We start from the raw sequence: 26,184 nt of genomic DNA on the forward strand, positions 1-26,184 counted from the left end.
ATCATGGACATGTGCTGACACTTTCCTATGCAAGTTCCTGAAGGGTTTTATAAATATATATATATTTTAAAAAAGCTTTCTTCCCTCTTTTCATTATAATTTGTATATAGCACTTTGTTTTTGTCATTCATTATGACAAAAATCTGCATGTGCATTTTGTACTAATATTTTATTCTGCACTAAAAGTCATGGGAAAATGTCCAGTGTTATCTTCTGAAATTATATTTGCATGATGGGTCCTAGCTCTGACTGATGTCACACATGAGAGGAGCATATCCACTTTTCCTTGTTTGCTTATATTTCATACCTCAGCTTCAATCTAAACATCCTCTCATCGTCCTCTGTCTGTCATCACGGAAGGCTGCTTGGTGGCCATAAATAGACAGAATCACTATAAGCTCGTGCTAGTATTGATTTGAGTTGTAAGGTAGGAGACGCAATTCAGTAGTGCATCATGTGCTTTATATATGCAAGGCTTAAAAACAAAGCATTTACTCACATAGAAATATAAAATGTGATCTTTCAGTAGAAATAATTTCACAGGTCTCGAGTCAGTCTTTTAGTAGGATTTCTGTTTCATTCCATTTCCAAAACAGCCACAATCCTTTAAAAAATTCAAGCTGTAGCTCCTAGTTGTCCCAAAGCATTGTTTAAATTAATTTAATTTGTAAACTTTTATCTGTGTTACTAAATTAACCATGTTTAACTACCTTGTGATTCAGAGGAAAGTGAGGAAACATTAAAAAACACCAAAGAAATCCAAAAGAAAGCCGAAGAAAAGTATGAGGCATTGGAGAATAAAATGAAAAATGCAGAAGCTGAAAGAGAGAAAGAACTAAAGGATGCTCAGAAAAAACTGGATTGTGCCAAAACAAAGGCAGACGCATCTAGCAAGAAAACGAAAGAAAAACAACAGGTAAGAACCTCCCTTCAAATGTTGGCAGTCCTTTTAAATCGGCATAGAGCAGGTGAGGAACTGTCATTGGCTATCTTTACTCATCAGTAGTGATTCTAAAATCTAAGCACCTTGTGTAAATTTTAAATTATGCTTCTTATAAGCCAAACACTGTTCTCTGTAAACCCTGCAATTGTGAGTCATGCAGCTCAGGAGCAAATCATGTGATGTGGTGTGTGTCTTAACAGGTTATGTTCTTATGATCACTCCCTTCGTGGATGTGCACTGTCAGAAACTGAAGAGCAAGCATACTATATTTACAAGGAATTTTAGAATTGTAGACTTATTCTTAATATCTTTTGAATCCTACCAGAGCTGGTATTTGAACTTTTTTGTCTCTAAAGACTGCACCCTACACTCCAAACTTTACCTCTTTGCCCAGCTTAAAATTCTTTCAATAAATAGTTTCACAATAATTTTTCAGTGAACTAAAATTCTATTTTGGAAAACAAAATCAAGAAACAAAAATTTTTGCATACTGAAATATGTTGTCAATAAAGCTCACTAGTACATGGGTTCTGTAGAATTTTATTACTTTGCTTTAGTATAATTATATATAAAGGAAATAATTTATGCAATATTCCAATCTTAAAATTTATGCATTTTTAAAAGGAAATAAGCTTCTGTTTTCTTTTTCTTCTGAAGAAATGACTTGGTTTTTTGGTAGTTTAATACTAAATAGTTAGTCTTAGTTAAATGAGAATACTGTTAATTTTTAATCCCTGTATGAACCTAAATTATTTGCAAGAAAATAACCTTAAAAGCAATGTTTTTGTAGGAAGTTGAAGCTATCACTCTGGAGCTGGAAGAACTCAAAAGAGAACACGCTTCTAATAAACAGCAGCTTGATGCTGTGAATGAAGCCATCAAAGCCTATGAAGATCAGATTGAAATGATGGCAGCTGAGGTAGCTAAAAATAAGGTAAGGATTATTGGTCAAATTAGAGAAATTAAAAAAAAATTCAGAAAGGTTTTGGGTTCAAAGAGCACACTGAAGCAGATTGTCCTTTAGGGTTAGAGATTTATTAACACTGCAGAAGACTGCATGCTGAGGGATCTGAGAGACCAGGCCCCAAGGCTAGATGCATAGTATGGTAGAGGGCTCCCAGGAGAGCTCTGGTCCCTTCCACAGAAAGGGAGAGTTGCCAAGTGGATGCTGAGTAATTCACAGCAATGTAATTCTCAGTAAGGTGAGCTGCGGTTTTCAGACTGGCTAAGTTTGGGCAGGCATGGTGCTTGCAGTGTGAGGAAGAAAGGAAAGATCTCAATATGGAGCTTACACGTTGGGAATATAGAGAGAAGAAGCATCCCTAGTTAGGGTGTACCGATTATCAGAGTGAAGGATGTGTGAAGGTCGCCCTCTGTCTCTTAGAATCTCATAACCTCAGCCTGTAAGTTTCTTAAGAAAGTGAGAATTATGTCCCCTGTTATTTTCCTAAAATTGATCGTCTGGGGGGTCTGTAGAGTTTGTTAGAGTCTGTTAGTTTCTTGGGGGGTGGGGGCATAGCAGCTTTGTGAAGGGCTGCTGTGGATGATGTGGCCTAACTAGCTCCTAGCCTGAAACTCAACACTCATCTACTTAGAAAACGTTGAGCTGAGGTGGCTGACTTGGTACTTTAGGTCTTTCCACTTACGATCAGAGCATGAGGGGAATGGGGATTCCAGAAAGTTATGAAATGACATCAGGGCTTCAGCCTAAATCTACTCAACCAAAACCATACAAGTAAATGAACCGAGTTTAAAGACAAAAAAAACTGTTTGCAAGTAAGGGTTGATCCCTAGGGGTTAAGAATTCTAAGGCATAAAGAACAACAGAAAGAAATAGGTGTTACCCCCAGGACTGAGGTGATGATCCTTAGATAATAGCAGATCTTCCTTGGAGCCCCATTCCACCCACAGAGCTGAGGACCAGGTAGATCTAACTGCAGAATGTGATTGACTTGGTAAAGATTTGGGTTTCCCAGAAAAGAAACTATCCACAGAAAGGTTATATTACGTGTGATGCCTGCTGGGAAAGAAATTCCTACAAACACCAGCCATTGGATGGTATTCAGACTGGAACTAAGTAAAACCCAATACTCAGATGCCAGGTACTATCCTCTCTTCATAGTAAGCCTACCTTTGAGACAAGCACACTGTCCAGCAAGTACAGCTCCTGCCTACAGCATTTATCTATAGCGATGTAGCATTGTAATGCAAAAATATAGTTGAAACTAATGAGGAAGAAATGACCAGTTCTCAGAAACAGGACTGTGAAAGTTAAGATTCAGAATCTTACGAATTTTCTATGCTCATAACTATTTTTAATTATCTGAAATTCCTTTGTAGTATTTCTACTACTCTGTAATAACAACCTTCATTTCTCAAGTATTTGAGTTGTTAGCTGAGATGCTGTTCTTATTTCTGGCATGAGTTTCGTGTTAATTAAATACATACTATATTAGTAGCAGAATAGCAGTTTTTAACTACTCCTTTTTCTGACTAAGAATTTATGATTTGACTCAGCTTTATTGTTTGTGTTGATGGGATACTTTACAGTTTCTGTTCAATTTTTTTTTTTGCTTCCAAGGTAAATTTCAACTTTTGTTATTCTGATATCTCTTATTTTGATCATATATTTTTTCCTCTTAATTCCTTCCTCTGTCTTCTGCTGTGCTCTGTCAATATCATGTTATTTTCTTTTAATAGGAAGTTATAAGATTATATGACTTGATCTTTGAAGGTTGTTCAATCAGACTTTACTTTAAAAGGGGAATGATTCCCTTTGCTGATAGAGCAGATAAGCATACTTGCTGGGAGCTAAGGAAGACTAATTTGCTTGAGATAAATAAGATTAAAGCTCCGTTTCTGCTCAGTCTGAAGTGACAGAGCGCATGTGTGTCTTCTACCAGTGCAGAAAAGACTCAGTCACACCTGCAGTGCACGTACATCTTGGTATGAGATTCTTCATAAGCATGTTCTGTCGACATAGTTCAGGCTGAGAAGACTGTGTGTGGTATTTCCTCTTTAAGGTTAGCAGAATTTTACTCACTTTCATTCTTTTCTTCAAAGGGTTTTAAAAGCTAAAATATCTTTAGATATTTACGATGAGGTTTGGATGTTCTTCCTCCTGCAGAAGACTGTTAATGAACCCAGCTAGGCACTGAAAGGAGATTAGGTCGCTCTGAGCACATCTAACTTTCTGAGGTAGAACACTGTTGTTCAGAATTACGTTGTTTCCCTAATTGTGTGCTGCCCCCCCATCTAAATTATCATTGGTTTGTGATTACTTAAGGAGATCATTTCTTACAGTCCATCTTAGTTAGAGATTCTATTGCTGTGAAGAGACACCATGACTGAGACAACCCTTGTAAAGGAAAAACATTTAGTTGCGTGGCCTACATTTTCAGAGGTTTAGTCAGTTATCTTGGTGCTATAGCGTGGTGTGCAGGCAGAAGTAGTGCTACAGCGTGGTGTGCAGGCAGACGTGGTACTGGAGATATAGCCGAATGTCTGACATCTTGGCTTTGGGACAACAGGAAATCTTTTGGCAGGTTACTTAACTTGGTTTTGTCTTGATTCTTTTTCCCCTAATATAAATATAAGTTGAACTCTGTTTTTGTTGTTGTTGTTTCATGTGATCATGCTTAATGAGTTTGTGATCGGATCTTTACCAAAAGGACATTTAAAAACTAGGGTGAAGCTAAGGAGTTTGAGAGAGTTAGCCGACTAAACCAATGCTATAATTAGTACTTGAGAAGTTAGGTAGCAGGTAGCGTCCACCCTTGGAAGCAGGTGGTAGTAAAAGTCAGGGTGAGAAAATTTTCTTTTCTACAGGTCTTACAACAAAAGAGTTCTCTTGGTTTCTGATTTGACCGCTATATTAAAATGAAGAGCTGTGCCATTTCTCGACACTGTTCATCTCCATCCCCTTACATCTGCGAAGGGGGAAAGTCATATATCAGCCTTACATGTCTCGAGCCCTTACCGTTGTCCTTCCTAGATAAATGTCCTTTGGGGATCTGCCAACTTGTCGTCTTGTTAGCTATTTCGAGCCACACTTTTTAATCTAGAGACATACAGGTCAGCTTTGTCCCAGGCATTTCATTCCACCTGCATTGCATATAGCTAAAGCTCTTGTTTCCAGCGTGAATTATGTACCAGCCTGGTTCATTAAGTGTAGGCCAAGGTTTATCGTGTGTTTGGATCCATGACTCATTTTATGAGGGTGTAGAATGGGAAGTGTTAGACAGCCGTTTACCTCTAGTCACAACGACATGTTTTCCAGAAGTCTGTCAGACAGACTTGGGACAGAACTAAAATCCTTACGTATTACCTTAACTTTGTGTTTTTCATTTTTGTTGTTTTAGGAATCAGTAAATAAAGCTCAAGAAGAGCTGACAAAGCAAAAAGAAATAATAACGGCCCAAGACAATATAATTAAAGAAAAACATGCAGAAGTGGCTGAACACAATTTACAGAACAATGATTCTCAACTTAAGATTAAGGAGTTAGACCACAGCATCAGCAAACATAAGCGGGAAGCCGACGATGCTGCTGCAAAGGTATGGTTGTTTTCAGTTCTACAACATGGGTGATCGAGTTGTTACCTCTGAGCTCTTAAAAATTCTAGCAACTCTTCAACAGGAAACAGTACAAATGGCAGAGCCATAGCCTAAAGTCTATTTGAGTTTATGACATATTAATTGTTCTAACAGTCATTTTCAATAAATGGCCCAAATGATTTGTTTTTACATTTAATTGTAACATTTATTCCTCTTTATGAGCTATATTTCTATATAATTGATATCTAGTAGGATTGGTGTTTTATTCCTTACCCATTGATAAAACTTACTATTATAATGATAATATACACTCTTTATCTTATTACAAGTTGAATTTGAAGAACTCATAATTATGTATATATAGGCCTCATTTTAAAAGACTTTGGTGTTTGGGTTCCCTTATATTCAGATGTCAATGCTATTTATACAACTTTATTGCAAATACAGTGCTGTGCAGCGAATGCAGTTATTTTAAAGTTATTCCACATTTTAATTGGATTTGAAGTCTTCCTTTGCTGTGGCAGAATACCTTGAGTATATGGTTGCCTATGTAAAATTTCTTATATCATATAGACACCATGCTGAAGATGCAAAGATAGGTACCATGTCCACACAGTACCTTCAGAGATCTTACGGATCATCTCAGAAACTAGATACAATTGAAAGTTTTAGAGGTCCCATTGCAGTGGAAGTAGTGAGGGTAAATAGATTGACAAGTATTATATTCCACTAATCAGAATGAATCTCACCCAGTTGTAGAGGAAAACCATTAAGGATTATAATTTCAAGTTTGAAGTGGTATTATATGGAAAGGTTGGTTACATTTTACCTTGTCAGAAGGGGTAGAAGTAGGGATAGTCAATATTTGAAGTATTTTTTTCTATGATTATAATTCTGAGATAATTATTAGGTAGTCACAATTAGGTTTCTATGATTTCATCAGATATATGACGATTTCTAAGGAAGTTTCACTAAACACAAATTAATTTTTGCTGTATTAGATTGGATTTAGTAAAATCTGAATGAACTCATCTGACTTACATTTTAATAGAGATGTTTTGAATACACAAATGAAGCATCTTCAATCTAAAAATCCTAAGTGCTCCATAATTTAAAACATGTTATATGCCAACATGCCATAAGGAGAAAATTCCACACCTGGCCTCATGTACTAGGTCAGAATGAAAGTAAAGAAACAGTAAAAACGTCGTGTAAAACTGTCTTGAGATACTGTGTGGATTCAGATACTGTGAGAGGCACTTCTGGACCAAACTATTTTGGAACAAAGGACTCTCAACTTTGTAAACTTCCTCGTTCACTCATCATGCTGCTGGGTGGTGGGAAGACCCTGCTGTGTGCAGTCTGTGTTTGGGTTTGCTATCCCCTGCCAAGGGCCCATCCTTATTGCTGTAGATGAGCTACCCTAGCCTTTCTTTTTCTATGTCATTGTGATTCCTTTTTTTTCTTTTCTTTCTTTTTCCTTCCAAATATTTGATTTTAAAGTAGTAAACATTTAGGAAACTGGTTTGAAAATGTTTGGTTCGAATACAATTTTAGTTCTTTCCTTTTTCATATGTGGCCAGGTGTCCAAAATGTTGACTGATTATGACTGGATTCGTGCTGAGAAGCACCTCTTTGGTCAACCTAACAGTGCCTATGATTTCAATACAAACAACCCGAAAGAAGCTGGTCAGAGACTTCAGAAGTTACAAGAAGTAAAAGAGAAGCTAGGAAGAAATGTCAATATGAGAGCTATGAATGTCCTGACAGAAGCCGAGGAGCGGGTGAGTCTGCTCCTATCACTGTTCAGCCCTATAAAACGGCGTAGTGTTTGTGATGGAAGATGGCCTCTAAGCTGCTGTTGTTAGATCAGACCTTGGCCTCATGTAGTAGGTGCTTGTGTTTAAGATGCATAGTGTGGTAGGGCTTGTTTATTTTTATTAGATCAGGATAAGTTAACTCTAATACCCTTTTTAAAAAAGAATGTTGAAAGAAAAATGTTTAAAGCATTAGAAAAAGGGTGTCCTCGTTAGGGTTACTCCTGCTGTGGTAAACTCTGTGACAAAAAGCCATTTGGAGAGGACAGGGTTTATTTGCCTTAAGCACACGCCCTGGGTAGTCTGTCACTGAGGAAAGCCAGTGCAGCAGCTGAAGGACCTGGAGGCAGAGCTGAGGCAGAGACCAGAGAAGCGCTGTTCACTGACTTGCTCAGCCTGCTTTCTTATATGACCCAGGACAATATGCCCAAGGTGGCCACTGCTCACAGTGGGGTAGGCTTTCTTGCTTAATCGTTAATCAAAGTGCCTCACAGACTTCCCTATAGAAGAAGGTGCTCAAGAAATTTTTCAATTCAAGTTCCTCTTCCCAGATAATTCTAGCTTGGACAGGTTGACAAAAAACCTGAAGAAGCCACCAAGGTTCTCTATTGATGAACAGTTGACCTCTCCCCTTATGTTTTGTGTCTGTTTATATAAGAACTGAACTTACAGAATAAATAAGATATTAATGTAAAGGCTGCAGAACTGACTCAAGCCCTCTTGAGCTGTGGAACTAAGGAGAAATGGGTTGGGAAGGGCATTAGCGAGTTCCGTGCTGTCAGTCACGCAGCTTCCCACGGCAGCCCTCAGCAGGAAGGCTGTGATGCAGAAGATGAGAGCTGAGCTGAGGGGCTGATACTCAAATCAGAGCGCATTCCAGGAATGCAGAGCAGTGCAGGAAACATAGAACACGGATGGGTTTTTATGTTCAAAGGACTGAAAGAGACTAAAACTGCAGAACCCGAGGAAGACTCTGATCTGTAGTCAGAGAGGTAAAGGACAGTTACTGTGTTACACAGGACATGCATGTCACTGTGAAGAAGTAAAAGTTTATTCATGGTACTGCTGAAACTGACCACTTGTACTTTAGTTTTCTAGTTTTCATGTGCTGTTCTCGGTCGCTGGGAAGAAAAGGACTATTAGTGTAGTCTAAATATTTTTAGGACTTAAAAATTCTTGGTTCTGGTAGTTGGTTTTTCTATATATTGGTAATATGTTTACTTTTCTCATCATTTGGTTTGCATTATAGTTCTGGTACACTGTATCTTTCTAGGAAATAGGGTTGTGTTATGTTTAAAAATAATGAATTTTTTTTTGGCTGACTACATCCCAGAATGTGGAAGAAATTTTGTATTTTACAAATAAATTATCCCATTTCTCCTACAGTATAATGATTTGATGAAGAAGAAAAGAATTGTAGAAAATGACAAATCCAAAATCCTTGCCACTATCGAAGATCTTGATCAGAAGAAAAACCAGGCCCTAAATATTGCTTGGCAAAAGGTACTTGTTTCCCAAAATGTAATCCCAGGTCAAGGATGGAGGATCACATGAGCGGGTTTACACTGAGAGCAGCTCAGTGTGACTTGAGTGAGGCCTGGGCTCACACCTGAGTTAAAGCCTCCGCCACTTCTCAAATGTGCCTTTATCTTGACCGCACAAGACTTAAAGAAGCACGTTTATGTCACATCCTCATCTATCATGACTGTTACTTTCAAAGGAAGCACTGTTTATTCTCCTTCCTCTGTGTGAGTGTGTTTTCTTCTATTGGAAGGAAACCTCAGTGCTCTCCAGCACAGCTGCTTCACCCTGAAAGCAGCACTCCTCACTTGACAGCTAGTTAGAAACAAAGGCCTTCCAAGGACACAGTTTCTCTATCTTGTATTTCACTTACCATTTCAGTATATTCCTATACCCCAATAAACTCTTTGCTGGAAGAAACTGGTCTTTTTTTATGTTGATCATTTTAACTTGAGTGAGGTAGTCGGTCATTGTGGTTTTGATTTACATTAGTGATGTTGAACATTTTTTCTTTCCTGGTTGGCCTTTTGTGTAGCTATTTTGAAGAAATTTCTCTTTGGGTCATTTATCCATTTTTAAATCAGGTTTTGTTCGTAAGTTTAAGTTATGTGTATATCAATATAGTAACACTTTGTAAATTTATAGATGTTTCCCCCAATTCTTCAGATTCTTTCTTAACTCTTGCTTCTTAGATTTAGTTTTTGAGGTCATATTCTAAATATCTTGGTCTCTTCATAGTTTTTTATTTAATGTCTGTTAATATCTGATTTAAGTATAGCTGCTGCTGCTCACTTTAGATTTTTGCTTATATGCTGTATCTTTTCATTTTCAGTCTTTGTGTGTGTGTGTGTGTGTGTGTGTATGTATGTGTGTGTGTGTGTGTGTGTGTGTGTACACACATACATTGCTCTTAAACTTAGTTTGCTCCATGCATTGGATCGCTGTATCTAGCTTTTGTTTTTATCCATCACTTAGTCTTTACTCTTAAAGAAATTTAACCCCTTTGCCTTGAAAGATATTAATGGTAAAGATGTACAACCTCATTCCATTAATTTTTTCTGTTTCATATCTTTTTTATTTCTTTGTTCATCTTTGTTGTTTAGTGATTTTTTTTGTGTGTGTTGGTAGAATTTTATTCTCTTATTTGTATCTTTTCTATTGTGCTATAAACTTTTGTGTTTGTTTTATGTGATTATATTCAGCATTTCTTCTAGTGTAGAACTCTAAAGTGGGACCAGTTGGGTGGTGATAAATCCCCTTAGTTTGTTTTACCTCAGAAAGTCCTTCTTTTTTCTGGTGGAAGCTTTGCAGGCTAGCTTTGTCTTGATTGCCTATTTTCTTTTGTTTTCATGAGTTTGAATGTCATTCCATATTTAGCAAAAAATAATTTCTTGTATTTTATCTGAATAGACAATAAAATAAAAGTATTGAAGTAGCAAGAAAAACTAAAGAATATATACAAATTTGGAGAGACTAAGTACCCAGCTACTGAATCAGGAATGGGTTATTGAAAAACTTAAACTTTTAGGTTTTGAGGCAGGGTTTCTTTGTGTAGTCCTAACTGTTCTGAAACTCGCTCAGTAGACCAGGCTGGCCTCGAGATCTACTTGCCTCTGCCTCCCAAGTGCTAGAATTGAAAACATGTGTCACCCAGCTAAAGAAACTTATTAACTCTAGATTTGAATGAGGTACAACATACAATAATATAAGAAACATAATAAAAACAGTGCTATGATGGAAATTTTGACCTTAAAAAAAAAAAGTAAACCTACATTTGAAAAGCTCAGAGTGATTGTATAAGTAACTTACTGATGCAGCTCGGGACCTTAGAAAAACAAGAGAAAGCCAAAGGCCAAATCAGACGATGCAATGTCATTGTTAGGACATAAATTAATGAACTAGTTAGAAATGAAAAGGAAAATATAACAATCAGGGAGGTACAGAGTCATCAAAACAGATACCAGTGTGACTCAGAAAAATCATCATATTCTACTAAATTAGAAAATGTAAAAGAAGTGAGCTTCCGAACTCATCCTACTGTTTTAGTTACTGTTCTGTTATGAAGAAACATCGTGACCAAGGAAGTATTTAATTGGGGGCTCACAGTTTCTGAGTGTCCATGATCACCGTGATAGGAAGCATAGTGGCGCACAGGCAGGCGTGGGAGTGGAGAAGTAGCTGAAAACTTATATCCTGATCTGCAGGCAGGAGACAGAGACACTGCCTGGGCTTTTGAAACCTAAAAGCCTACCCCTGTGATATACCTCCTTTAACAAGACCATACCTCCTAATTCCTCCCAAATAGTTCCAACTGGGAACCAAATGTATGAACCTGTAGGGGCTGTTCTCATTCAGACCACCACACCTACCAAAATTCAACCATAGTGGGATTAACAGCCAGACATCTAGCAAGCAATAGAATTGGAGAAGGAATGCTCAATAGTTGTTGACTGTTTCTGGAGCTCTCCTAATTCCCAGGGTTCACCAGTGCAGCTTTGAATATTCAGCATCCAAGTCAATCATTCTTCTCTTTCTCGGTGTTCAATAATAACCTACTATGGTAGAAGCTATTTATATTGGCATATTTAGCTTTTTGCCTGAGATAATATAAGTTCTTTAGTTAGGTCCATATTCAGGAATACTGCTAGTCTTAAGCTGCATCTTCAAGTTATATAATAGGGAAACAGTTAATTATATAATTTGTAGAACAATTCCATGCCTAGATAGAATCACTGCTGGATCCCACCAAGCCTTTAAAGAACTAATACCAGTGCTTCTGAAATGATTCTATAAAATCAAAATGGATGGCATGCTACCAAACCATTTTTATCAAGTCACTATTGGCCATATCAAATCTTGTGAAACACACACATACACACACACACACACACACACACACACACACGCTGAAGAAAACAAAAAGAAAATTATAGGTCAATCTCCTTGCATGCAAAAACTTCACACCCAAGTATTTTTATAGTACACATAGAGTTAATAATGGTTCCTAGAAGACACCTCCCAGTGGTTCCCAAATTTAGTACAATTGAGAATATATTGTAAATTGATTTTGCTCTTTTCTAATTCCCAAGACTCTTGCGACACAAATGATGTCTGTTGGCTATTGAGTATGTGAGTCATCATACCTCATTTTCTCGGTTTTCAACAGTAACCTAATACAGTAGAAGTTATTAATATTGCCATATGTACTTCTTTGGCTGAGGTAACATGTGTTACTTGGTTAGGTCCATATCCAGGACTACTGTTTGCCTCTAGATTTCCTAAGTATATTTACTTGTGTATTTTGGGTGCCTACTGCTGAATCGGAAGATTTCCCTAGAGAACATGTCTATGAAATCATGGAGGACATGCATTTGATAAGGGGCAGTACTGGTTTCCTGTGGTATTCTCACATTTGTCTTCCGAACTCTAAAGTTATTGGTCATATTTGTAAGACAGATGGCAAGTGCATGCACTGAATCATCCAGTATGCCATGAATTTGGGCCTAAATCTGTGTAGTCACCTCCTTCAGCAAAGCAATTCAGACAGGACGGTTTCCCCAGACCTTTTCTTTCTGACAGCACAGTTGACCTGCTGAGTTGCATGTATATGTACTAACAATTGGAAAGTGTTCTGAAGATGTAATTAATATGGCTTTTTTAATCTATTTAATCTAGGTAAACAAAGACTTTGGCTCTATTTTTTCTACCCTTTTGCCTGGTGCCACTGCTATGCTTGCACCACCAGAAGGGCAGACAGTTTTAGATGGTCTGGAGTTCAAGGTTGCCTTAGGAAATACATGGAAAGAAAACCTAACTGAGCTTAGTGGTGGTCAGAGGTAAGTAATCCCTTTGTAATTTATAATTTCTCATAGTTATTTTATTATAATTCATCATTTCTTTACTCTAATTCTGTTTCAGTTTTGATTTGATTGGCTGTCTTTGTAAAACTGGAAAAGCCTAATATATAAAACTACAAATTTGGTATTATCATTTGTTTAAATTAGAGCTAGTGTTGGAGGACCTGCCTAGCATATGCAGGGCTCTGAGTTTGCTCCCTAGCACTGAAATAATAAACAATAAGTATAGGGAAACAACTTGTTAGACATTTTAAAATAAGCAAGTCATGTAGGAATCTGAACACCCTAAAGGAAAAATGAAAATGCCTGTCCTGTGCTTACCCAGCTTCCTCCCTAGTGACAGTTGCTGTCATCAGAATCAGGGAGGGGAAGCCAACTAGCATTTAACAGTATATGCCAGACTCCTGAACTCTAGTTTGAGGAAGCTACAGAGAGCTAAGCATTGGGTCCACATGTTCCTAAGGTGAACCCTGCTTTAGACAAATCTAGAAAACTGAATAGTAGACCCTGACATCAATTTTATCACTCACACACACAATAGTGCTCTTTAAAAAAGGTAGCAAAGGAAATTCTAAACCTAATGTCCAACATTTAGTAAGAATTACAAGATACCAGGTATTATCCTCACATCTGTATTGGAGAATGCCAAAAGCAAAGGAAAAAAAAGATTGCCAAAATTGTGAGACCTTCTTGGTCTGGACCAGTGAGCTAGCTCAACCTGGGCTACACAACAAAAGCCTATATTTAAAATAATAATGATAATATCAGTAAATTTGCAAAAGAGAACTCAGTGTGTTGACCTAGAAAAGAAAATGTTTCTTTAAAAGAAACAAACCTAGAAATATGAGACTTCAAGTGGATGTGAAATTAACTGTTTTCACAATTAGAGAGATAACAGAGAGATAAAACCTGTTAAAAAAAATAATTATGTGAACGTGTAGAGGTAAAATATAACTGAAATGTATATTTCACAAGATTAATGAATTAGATACTATAAAATGAAGAGTTAACTTGATGTAGCAGTCAAATCTACTTAACTCAGGAGGAAAAAAACCAGCAATAACTCAAAGTTAGCTTGATGTTTTGTGGAAGCTGCCTGACACACATGAAATTAATATTCCAAAAATAGAGGAAAACAGGAAACAGAAATATTTAAAGAAATAATGACCCCAGATCTCCCAGATACCGTGAATTCTGTAAAGACCACCATTTGAGCTAGTAAGATAAGCACCTAATATATTGATATAGCAAAGGATATACAAACCTGTAGTTATAAAATTTAAAGACAGCCAGTGAAAAATAAATATCATGGAGGTAAGGATGATTTGATACTTTAGACTTCTTATCCTAAACTGTCAGCTTGAAGTGTTAGAGCATTAAAAAGTGCCAAAAGAAAATGGGTCAACCTAGAATTGTATCTAAGAGGAACATTCATATTGAAGCCAATAAACTTCAGACAAAAGCCAGAAGACTTTTATAATTCAGAAAATTATTTTTAAAATTGAGACCTGTTGTTTTTCCTTTGAAGCTCTTTGTTATGTTTTGTGTAGAAATATAATCTGTACATACAGCTTGTTTGTAAGTGTATTTGTGTAAATACATGTATAATTAAAATTTTAAAGGGGTCACTAAGTCTTCATTGCTTCCTTAATAAATATATAGCCACTCTCTTAACCTGTTATCTAGGCTCTAAATAAACAGTTGAGGTAGGGATAAATGTCATTTGTTAGAAAAGAACAAGATCTAGGACTGGAAAGATAGCTCATAGGTGTTAGCATTGGCTGCTCTTCTAGTGGACATGGGTTTAGTTGCCAGCACCCTTGTGACAACTCATAACCATTTGTGACTCCAGTTGCACCAGTTATGACACCCTCTTCTGGCCTGCGAGGATACGAAATATGCATGTAGTGCACAAACATATATGCAGGCAAAAACCCAATACATATAATGAATTCGTTTTTAAAAATAACATGATCTTCAGTCAGTATAAATGCCAAGTGTAATGAGAATATTAAAATTGTGTCATGAAAATCGTATGCTTGTGAAGAGAGCTTTGGAACCTAGAATCTATGACTTTGAGATGAGTCTGTGCTGTTTATCATATTAAGGACCTTGCAAAATTGCTTTAGTGTTTTGGTAGAGTGTCTGTAAATGTTTATGGCTTTACTTCCTCCAACCTTTTCTCAGGTCTCTGGTGGCTCTGTCGCTAATATTGTCCATGCTCCTCTTCAAACCCGCTCCAATTTATATCTTGGATGAGGTGGATGCAGCCTTGGATCTTTCTCACACGCAGAACATTGGGCAGATGCTGCGGACACACTTCACACATTCTCAGGTAGGCCACTGAGAAGATGACTATTTTACGAAGCCATCACTGTTAAGTTAGATATTTGGAATTGGTTTGGACTATAACTCAAAGGTGAGTCCTTGCTCACCATGCAAATTATCAAAAAGAGGGTCAGTCTCCCTTGAAGGAAAGAACCAGGCATTAACACTGTTGACTTAGCATGATGAAGAACACAAGTTAGAATAGATTTAGTGATGATATAAATGTTTCCTGTAGCTGTTTGCCACAAGGATGCCAATCAACTAAAACTGCTTCAAGAATATGTTTAAGATATCAGAAATATGTGGCACATAGTGGGGGAACTTTGGTTTCTCTGAGCTAAAATAGAAATTCCTTAAAGCTAAAAAGGAGCTTTTTTTTTTTAATGTATTGTTGTTAAAGGAGCTATAGCTGTCAAGCATGGCTGAATAAACCTACATGTAGTATACGTCTGGGGTCTTGACTCCTCATAGTCACTCAATATCTATTATGGCAGTTTGGGGCACCTACAATTAAGTGGTGCTGTTTCCTAAGTATATGAAGGTGGTGTTTGGACTCGGGTAGAACTGCAAGATTTTGCAATCTTCTTTGGTGTTATTAAACTCATCACATAAAAAAAAAAAAATATTTCACTCAATGGTTCACAGCACTGGCTGCTCTTCTAGAAGACCTGAGTTCAATTCCCAGCAACCACATGGTGACTCACAATCATCTGTAATGAGATCTGGCGCCCTCTTCTGGCCTGCTAGCATGCGTGCAGACAAAACGCTTTATACATGACATGATAAATAATTTTTTTGTTGTTTGTTTGTTTGTTTGTTTTTGTTTTTCAAGACAGGGTTTCTCTGTAGCTTTGAAGCCTGTCCTGGAACTAGCTCTTGTAGACCAGGCTGGCCTCAAACTCACAGAGATCCACCTGCCTCTGCCTCCCGAGTGCTAGTATTAAAGGTGTGCGCCACCACTGCCCAGCTTAAATAAATCTTTTAAAAAATAATTTCACTAAATGATTAGAGCTAATAATAAAATAGGGAATGTTGTTCACAAAAGTCAGCTACTGGGAATTAATATCCTTACATAATCAACACTGAAAGTAAAATGAAGAAACTTCTAAGATAAAAAGAACAATACTGTTCATTTGGATACATAGGGCCATACCTGTTTTCAGTTGGTATTTGAGAATGTGCATTTTCTTGGTGTTGTTGTGTTTAAGGAAAGAACACAGTGGCTTCCATATAATTCTCTTTTTAAATTCAAATATAGTTATCATTTTCTCCCTTCCTTTTACTCCGTCCTCCCCTCCCATGTAACTCCCATTCCTCAGGATTGCCTGACCTTAGACGCAGGAGTTGTGTTACAGATGCATCAGAACTGTGGACCATAAGATCACTTGTTCTCTGCATTTTGACCGGTTGTGGTTTTCTAAGAAGTTTCTTTGATGAGGGCTGAGAGGTACACTCATCTGTGGATATAAGGATAAACATTTAAAATCAGTTAGGAATTAGGCTAGTTTAATAAATGGCAGTTGTCGGTTCTCCTCAGAAACCCATGACCTCATCAGCCCTGTGTAGTTGGCCACGTTTCCACTCCCAGGCATGGTTTTCCTTAAGGATAATCAGAAAGTTACTGATTACTGCCAGGGTGTGCATGCCACTGTTGCACCATCAGGGTTATCATTGCCATCCTGGGTAGGACTGGTGGTTGCTTCTCTTCTATGGAAACTTGCATGGCACCTTCTGATACCATGAAAGCTAAGTTTCAGGGAAGAGGTTTTCAGGTCAGAACCAGCGAGTGTCCTCTAGATCCTTTGTCCAAAGTGTATGATGTCCTCAGCAGTGTATCTTCCACCAGAGGCAACAGCAATAACCTGTGTAATGTTTTGTGAGTTTCTTGGACAATCCTGACTAACAGCTCGAAATGACGCATCTCATATCCACGTGTCTAATATCAGTGTGTTAGTCATTAGCTCTTAGGAGAGGGGAGTATTGTCAGCCCAGATGGGAAATTTTCATTGTGTGTGTGTGTGTGTGTGTGTGTGTGTACACAATATTGAACTTGGTTGGAACTCCCTCCCTAATAAAGCCTTTCACCACTCACAGTTTCACAGTTTACCATTTCCCCTGCTGTTCTTTCTATCCCCCTATGACTCCCCCCCCATGTTCTGTTTTGACTTTTGTGGTCTCTGTTTAAATGCTCTTATTTAAGAGAGTGAACTTCCTTAATGTTTTTGCTTCTTTCTCTTCCCTTAAGTTCATTGTGGTGTCCCTCAAAGAAGGTATGTTCAACAATGCAAACGTCCTCTTCAAAACCAAGTTTGTGGATGGTGTTTCTACAGTAGCTAGGTTCACTCAGAGTCAAAATGGGAAGATTCCAAAGGAAGCAAAATCCAAAGGAAAAGAGCCCAAATGAACACGTGCTGGAAGTTCAGAGAACAGACTTCTTTCCTTGGCCTGCTTTTACACATTAATGCTCAAGAATTTGGGTCTAAGTTGTTTATATAATAACATCATCAGTATTTTACTTAAATCTTCTTTTTATCACTTGTAAAAGAGTAGATTCCTCTTTTCTTGCCTAGTGTGATTATGATCCAATTATTGTATCTGTGATTACATGAATATCATCAACTTTTTTTTTACTTAGAAAAATCTTTTTATGTAATAAGGAACCTGAGATATGCCTCGCTGTTAAATTCTGATGCAAAAGCCAAAATATAAAGAAACAGATGAAGTTATAGGGAAACTATAGCTGACAGCATTTAACTAGTTTAATTTCTAAGGACAATATTAATTAATTTTCTTTTGCTTATAAAATCATTTGAGTCTAGAATATTTATAAAGCATGTCTCTGAGCCAGCAAAGGGAACACAGCAATGATGGATGCACTGAGCTGAGCCCAGTCCTGTGGGAATACCATGCCAGATTCTCAGATGGGAAATGGAGATTGAGAAAATGTTTCACTTTAATGGTGTTGGGCTATCATGTTTGTATATGTGTGATAATTGATTGGTCTTTGGGAATTTTAATAGAAGCTTGGGGAGAAATGTACTGCACTGTTTTACACTTGTTTCCCTTGGTATTACTCTATCTGAAGTCCTCTAATATTTTTTTAAGGTTTTCATCAGATTTTTCATAATCTAATCAATAGCCTTTTGGTGAATATAGGACATAGCAGATTAAGTGAAAATATATTTTGTAAGAATCTGATAAACCTAAATAAATCTGTCTTTTCTACCAAAATAGCCCAAAGGCTTGATGATTGATATAATTAGTGCCTTCTGCCTGTCCTGATCAAATGGTGAGACTCCTTTAGGAAAGCAGGAGGCGGAGCTAATACTCACCTGGGATCCTCACCTGCAGTCTCTATAGACACAATTCCACATCAACAACACCTCCATATTTGGAATCCTCAGAACTCTGATGTGATCTAATCTGATTTTACATATTTTGGTTCTTCCTGATATATAAGCCTTAGTTGCTTGATGTTCTACTTTTTCTCATACATTATACAAACCCTGAGTTGGACATTTCTCAAACTTCACTTGCCGTACATATCTGTGATGCCCTTAGGTAATTTGTACCATGGGACATATTAGAAATGATTTCGTCTGGAGTTGTTCTGTCTACTTTGGGAGAGAAGAAACTAAGCTGTAAATACTGACCTACAGACAGTATTGATCACAGATGATGGACATTTCCCCAAGGTATTAAAAACTGTTGGTCAGAACTGTTGTGTCTAGTCACAGTGTCAGTGATACAGTATTCTAATTTGATCACAATCAAATCAATGCAAACTGTTAATATTTTAGATTACGCAGTTATAAAATAGCATTCAATTGCTGTTTTAGCCAACATTTTTAAAATGACTTATAAGGTTGACCATTTTATGTGTTTTCCTTTCTCTGACTATAAATTATTTCCTTGTATGCTTTTTTGTATTGTGTATAATTTTGCTCTTTGAAAATTCTTGTGCATATATTAAATTTCTGTAAGACATTAAATTTTTGTAGTAATGTTTTTTCAGTGTAAGGAAGTTGTGGTAATATATATATATATATATATATATCCATAAGACGGAGAGTTAACATTAATAACTTAAGCCAGACGCTTTTTATTTATATATATTTTCTTATTTAGGCCTCACATAACTCAATGAGGTAATCTTTATCAGCATTGTATGACTGCGGAATCACAGAACAGTATTAACACTTAGAGGATGGCTGACTCTAGAAGCACTGGACACTTAGGATGATCATGCCTAATCCAGAAGTGTAGCAGATTGGGAGGTGCCTTACTTGTTTTTCTAATACTGTGATAAAACTCCATAACCAAGGATATATATATTTTGAAAAATTTTATAGTATACTGACAAACTTTATATTGATGAGTGTTCTAGAGTTACTACATTTTATACTTTCTATTGCCAAGGAGGAAACAGTGCCTCCTATAATTGTGAAGTTAGCAGATTGAACAACTGAGAATACTGTTTGGCCCGTGTACCACGTGACAGGGTAGCTTCAAGCAGGACACAACAAGAGAAGGTTCAGTAAAAAGTAAAACAGCTTTATTCCTTAAGAGCATATGGCAAGGCAGAGACTCCATAGTGTAAGTGCCATTGTTAAGGGCACCATGTAGAATTTACAGTAAACTCCAGTGGGATCCCTAAGTCAAGACCATGCTATCTACATCAACAGCCTCACCATCTTCTGAAGCATAGTAGTGTGTTACCAGACCTTGAAGAGGAGGAACATCTAACCATGAATAGAAAATAATCATATAGCCTCAAAGCCCATCTTCAGCTCTGTTTTGTCAGAATCATCAACTCATGATTGCTGGGAGCCATCCCTAGGAGTGCACAGGTCCCAGCAGGGGATGTAAGGAGTAGGCTAGGCATGGAATGAGCCATTTTAATATCTGACAAAATAGACTTCAAACCAAACTAATCAGAAGAGATAGGGAAAGACACTACATATTCATCAGGAAAATTCCACCTAGAGGGTATTGCAGTTTTTAACATCTATGCACCAAACACAGGGCACTGAAGTTCATAAAGGAGCACTACTACATCTTAAATCACACAGAGAACCTCACGCATACATAGTAGACTTCAATACCCCACTTTGACAAACAGGGTCACCAAGACAAAGATGAATAGAGAGATGCTGGTGTTCATGTCATAAATCCAATGGACCTAACAAGAATACACCCCTTGGCACCTAATGGGACATTTTTCAAGTTTGACCACATATTCAGACACAAAGCAGTTCTCAACAGATGTAAGAAAATGGAAATAACACCCTACATTCTGTCTGGTCACGTCAGATTAAAGCTGGATATCAACAACAGAAAGCTTACAAGCTCATGGAAACTGAACAACTCTAGTGAATTAAAAAAAAAATGGGTCAAAACAGAAATTAAGGGGAAAAAAACACTTTTTAGTATTGAATGAAAATGAAAACACAACATAGCCAAATAATGGGACACAAGGCAGTTCTAAGAGGCAAGTTCCTAATACTCAGTTTCTACATTAAAAAAAAAAAAGTTGGAGAGATCCTATATTAGTAACTTAAAAGCACACATAAAGACTCTAGAACAAAAAGAATAATACCAAATGTGAAGAAAGAAATCACACTCGGGGCTGCAATCAGTAAAATAGAAACAAACAAAAAGCCCAATACAAACCATCAGTGTTACACCGAGTTGTTTCTTTGAGAAAGTCAATAGGATTTACAAACCCTTAGCAAAATTAAAAGGCTGAAAGAAGATACTCAGGCTAACAACATTAAAGATGGAAAGAGGGCATAACAGATACTGAAGAAACCCAGAGAATAGCAGGGACATACTTCAAAAACCTTTACTCCACAACATCAGAAATCTAGAAGACACGGATAATTTTTGCAACACATACTTATCAAAGTTAAATCAGGATCAGATAAGAGTTTTAAACAGACCTATAATCCCCAGTAAAATAGAAGCAGTAATTAAAAGTCTCCCAACCAGAAAAAGCCCAGGGCTGGATGGTATTAGCACAGAATTCTTCAAGACTTTCAAAGAAGAGTAAATCCCAATACTCCTCAAATCATCCTACAAAAATGAAACAGCACTGTCTAGTTCTTTTTATGAAACCATGGTTACTCCAGCTCCTGAGCCACATAAAGACCCAACAAAGAATTACAGACCAATTGTCCTTATGAACATAGATACAAAAATTCTTGATAAAATATTTGCAAACCTAATCAAAGAAGGCATCAAAAAGATCGTCCCCTATGATCAAGTAGACTTGCTTCATCCCAGAGATGAAGTGGTTCAACATACAGAAATTGATAAATAAGATCCTTCAGATAGAGAAACTAGAGAGCAAAAAACACATTAGCACCTCAGATGCACAAGGGACCTTTCACAAGATTCAACTATCCCCCCCCCCCTCCTTCAAGATAAGAGTTCTGGGGAGATGCAGTGAGACAAGCCATAGCCAACATTAACTAAATCATTCCACTAAAATCAGGAACGAGACAAGATTGTCTCCTCTCTCCATATATATCCAATAGAATACCTGAAGTCTTAACTTCAGCAATAAGACAACAGAAGGAAATGGCCTTAGAAATTCCACGAAAGTTAGGATTAAAAAATAAGCACACAAAAATCAGTGGCGTTCTGTGTTAGTTTAGATGTAATTAACCCCCATAATCTCATAGGGAGTGTGGCTTTGTTGGAGTGGAGATGGCCTTATTCAAGGAAGTGTCATTGTGAGGGCAGGTTTTGATGTTTCCTATGCTTAGGGTACAGCCCAGTGTCTCGATCGACTTGCCTGCAAGGTGTAGGATTCAGCTAATTCTGCAGGGTACCATGTTCCCCACCATAATAATAATGACCTGAACCTCTGAACTGTAAGCAAACCACCCCAATTAAATGTTTTCATTTATAAGAGTTGCCATAGTCATGGTGTCTCTTCACAGCAATAGAAATCCAAACTAAAGCACCTTATATGCAAAGAATAAACAGACAAAGAAAGAAGAGAAACAAAACCTTTAGCAATAGCTTCAAAAATCATTAAATATCTTGGAGTAACTCTAACCAAGCAAGTGAAAGACTTGTATAATAAAAATTTTCAGATGTTGGAGAAAAAAATTGAAGATATCAGAAGCTGAGAAGATCTCTAATGTCATGGACTGGTAGGGTTAATATAGTAAAAATGGCCACCACACCAAAAGCAATCTACAGATTCAGTGCACCCCACCAAAATCCCAACTCAAGCCAGGCAGTGGTGGCATACACCTTTAATCCCAGCACTCCGAAGGCAAAGACAGGTGGATCTCTGTAAATTTGAGGCCAGTCTGGTCTACAAAGTGAGTTCCAGGACAGACTCCAAAGCTACACAGAGAAATCCTGTCTCAAAAATAAATAAAATAAATACTAACTTAATTCTTTATAGATCTTGAAAGAACAATTCTCAGCTTCATATGGAAACATAAAAAAACCCAGGACAGATATAACATTCCTGAACGGGTGGAGATAGCACCATCTACAGCTATATAAAGCTACAGTACTAAAAGGGCGTAGAATTGGCACAAAAACAGACACATTAATCAATGTTATCAAGTCGAAGACCTAGGCATAAATTCACCCACCTATGGACACCTGATCTTTGATAAAGAAGCCAGAAATGAACAATGGAATAAAAGAAGGCATCTTCAACAAATGGTGCTGGTCAAACTGGATGGCTGCACGTACAAGAATTCCAATTTATGAATTTGGTTCAACTTAGATCTATACTTATCACTCTGCCCAAAACTCAAGTCCAAATGGATCTAAGACTTCAACATAAGTTCAGCTACACTGAATCTCGTAGGAGAGAGTGGAGTCTAGCATGGAACTCATTGGCAGAAGAAAAAACTTTCTGAACTATACAGTGTGAGCACAGACCGTAAGAAAAACAATAAGCGCACCTCAGGAAACTGAAAAGCTTCTGTATGGCAAAGGACTCCATCATTCAAAGTGACAGGTCACATGCAGAATGGGAAAAGTCTATTCTTGGTACAACTCTCCAGCACTGGATTTTTCTAGTTCAGAATCAGTTCTAAAGAGTAGGCTGGAACTCTTCAGGCCTTCGTCACAGCTTGACTTGTTCCTCTACTCAGTCTTATTTCCTTATCTCTTTTATAGAGATTGTTCCTAAGGGAACACCTCCACAGCCAGCCAGCAATCCAGAGCGAGCCCTTGAGCTGGCTCAACCACTCCTCTCATGGTGTGTCTTCAACATCTTATTCCACCTCTCCCATGAACTTTCTAGAACACTTTATCCAAGGGACACCTTATAAGTGTTTTACTCTTCTAGGATTGGCTTTCCAGAAAAGGTATAATTTTAAAATAAAAAACACATAAAGTAGCCAGAAAGATAATACTACAGTATCTAATCCCCTCAAAGACTACTTAAAGTATCCAAGCCTTTTGATTTAATTGCCTTTCTCCAATATAATGACTAGCTCATAAATGTGATGTGGGGAATGCTGGTCTCTTTCCAGGACTGGCATGATTTATTAATGGCATTGTTACTTTGTGAAATGATTTGACAAATCTGGGACGATTACACTTTTCATTTCTCCCGTTAAAAGTAAGTGGTTCCTCTTCTGATTGGCGTCTCTAATGACAGTGTGGGGTTTGGCATTCTGTGCCCAGCCTCAAGGACAGCAAAAAGGTGAAAACACTACCAGTTTTGACTGGCACGTCAGACCAATGGCGTGAATCAATGCATCTCTTGTACATGGCTCATTGAAAATTATAGTTGTGTACTTAAAAATGTATATAAACCATATTTTATATTGAAAGCATGTGTTTTGTGGATCATGTAACATAGGACAAGGAACAAACATCATTACACTGCCCAGGAAATGAGGCCTCTAAAATAAAGCACGTGATTTTTCTTGAGAATGAAACGTGTCCACTTTGATGAGAAATTTTAATTACTAAAGTCTATAACTAGGACCCACAGAGGACTGTGATCCACATATTCTTTGATAACTTAACTGGTAATTTGGTTTGGAAAATGGAATGATATGAGGCTTCTGTCATTAAGAAGAAAAACTCATTAATTCCCAGTTTCTAATTTACTTTAGAAAATCATTAATGTTGAAAAGATTAGTTGGGAGGAAGATTGATGAGTTTAGTTTTCTCAGGGAACACCGAGGTTGTAAAAAGTCAACTGTGATTTATCATTTTTATATTGTTTGTACTTCGTGTCTTAATGAACAGGTTGACATTTGAGGTACTCAATTTTTATTATTTTATAGCTCACTAAGAGAATACACTTTGGTGGAGTTTCCATCTTCGCTGAGATTTAATAGTGTAATGGATGTAAGCAAAGACGTGAGACTCGGAAATCCAAATCCCAACTCTGGCTGTTACCTACATGTCTAGATTTATCTTTCTACTATTATTAGCCGCATTGCACTTATCTGTAAATGAGGGCGGTGATAGTAATCACTTAATGGACTTGCAAGGATTAAATGAGATAGTACACCCACCCTTGGTGAGGGTTCTCAGGCGGTAGCTACTCACTATAATTGCAGTGGAGTCAAGATTGAGAAACGGTGCAAATAATGCTCTTTGAATATCAGAGAAAAGTGACTCTAACCAAATGTTCATGAATTCCCAGAGACTAGTGACAAATGAATAATCCAACTATGCTAAATCTCAATTTCGTGTCTCCCTACAACTTACCCCAGACACAACAGGCTGCTTTGTGAAGAGAGAATTTTGGTAACTGTAAGTAAAAGGTGCAATGTGCTTTTCTTTGGGACTCTAGAGGGGAAACCCGTAAGCAGCATACACTGTAAATAATTGGCATGAGGTTATCACAAGGAAGAAATAAATACTGAGATCTTACATTATACCATACTGCTAAGTACTTCTTCAAAATTTAGTATCATCCCTATCTTTTTCCTCATGACACGTGAGCTGTCATAAAAAACATACTTATTTTTGTATACACATTACATATACTATGCAATTTAATCATCACATTGACATTCATTGTCATTTTGTCTAATCTATTATTATTTGGCCTAGTCTCTTCTGCCTAGTCTAAATCAAGAGGTAGAAAATTGAAGGACGTTGTTGCCCTGGACCACTCTGCTGGTGAATATTCACACTAAACCTAGAACCCACTTCTCTTCAGGTAAGCCCCTCCGGAGAAGGCTTATTCTGTTCAGGTCGCTTTGCCTTGGTTTAGATCAGAAAGAGCTGGACAGTGTGATCTATAGGCAGCGCCACAGAGGTCACACGGAGGGGTGGCATGAGCTGTTAGCTGTGAACGCGCACATCACATCATCTCCATGGTGTCAAAGATTCTTTTATGTGTTGTGTCCTCTGGGCATCACTTACCAACACACAGATAATGTCGTGACATAACGCATTCCCTCCCCATTGCGATGGTCCCAAGTTTGTCTACTCCCTACAAAACTCTCAGCTTCTTGGAGGGACCTATTTGGTTGCATTGTCTGGGGGTCATGCTTCTACATAGCGCCTGAAGAGACTGGCTTGTGTAGCATGTAAGCCATGCTTTAGGATGTGTGTAGATGCCAGTTCTTTCATAGTAATCCTGTATCTTGGACTTTATCCTGTTGACATACACATGATGCAAGCCTTGCTGGCAGCGGAGCCTTCAGCTGTGACAGAATTCACTCAGGTTTTCTCCACTGGGGACTGTCTAGAACCCATAGCCCCAACATTCAACTCATAGCTCAAAATAACAGCCTATTTCTTCCTGACCATGTGGCCTCATAAATAAATTACAGCATTTCTGTTAGGAAATAAACCAAGTTAAAGTAGTGGCCTCATAGCCAAAAAGAAACATTTAATCAACTTTAGAGGTTCCAGGTAAATTTATATACATAATCTGCAAAGCCACATAGACTTCTGTGGATCGTTTGTATTAAATTTAGAATACTCTATTCAAAGGCACCAAGAGACACACAGAGGTCTCAGAGGAGAAATTCTGTTGGAAGAAAATAATATATTATTGAAGTAATATCTTCTTGAGAGAGAAAAAAAAAAGGCCTAAAGCACCTGAGATGGTTTCTTATCTGAGGCATTGAGATCTCAATTGTGAAAAAGTTTTCATCTGGGAACCTGAAAAGAAAACATCCCAGAAGCTCTAGCGAGTTCAAAAGAAA

General features: G+C 37.5%; 1 protein-coding gene across 2 annotated transcripts in view; it reads left to right on the forward strand.

Annotated features, from left to right (window-relative positions):
• Positions 1-19,008, forward strand: part of Smc2 (structural maintenance of chromosomes 2) — a 43,533-nt gene extending 24,525 nt beyond the window's left edge. For both annotated transcript variants that reach the window (XM_041657452.1, XM_041657453.1), the window contains exons 18-25: positions 723-916; positions 1,734-1,877; positions 5,305-5,499; positions 7,083-7,283; positions 8,703-8,819; positions 12,513-12,673; positions 14,882-15,029; positions 17,268-19,008. In XM_041657452.1, the coding sequence (XP_041513386.1) occupies positions 723-916; positions 1,734-1,877; positions 5,305-5,499; positions 7,083-7,283; positions 8,703-8,819; positions 12,513-12,673; positions 14,882-15,029; positions 17,268-17,426 (1,319 nt within the window). In that variant the 3' untranslated portion in view covers positions 17,427-19,008. The remainder of the gene's footprint in view (positions 1-722; positions 917-1,733; positions 1,878-5,304; positions 5,500-7,082; positions 7,284-8,702; positions 8,820-12,512; positions 12,674-14,881; positions 15,030-17,267) is intronic.
• The last annotated feature ends 7,176 nt before the right edge of the window (positions 19,009-26,184 follow it).

Source organism: Microtus oregoni, unplaced genomic scaffold, assembly GCF_018167655.1.
Source record: "Microtus oregoni isolate MIOR12 unplaced genomic scaffold, Mior012 000008F_ref0000371, whole genome shotgun sequence".
In the NCBI taxonomy this organism is placed as follows: Eukaryota; Metazoa; Chordata; class Mammalia; order Rodentia; family Cricetidae; genus Microtus; species Microtus oregoni.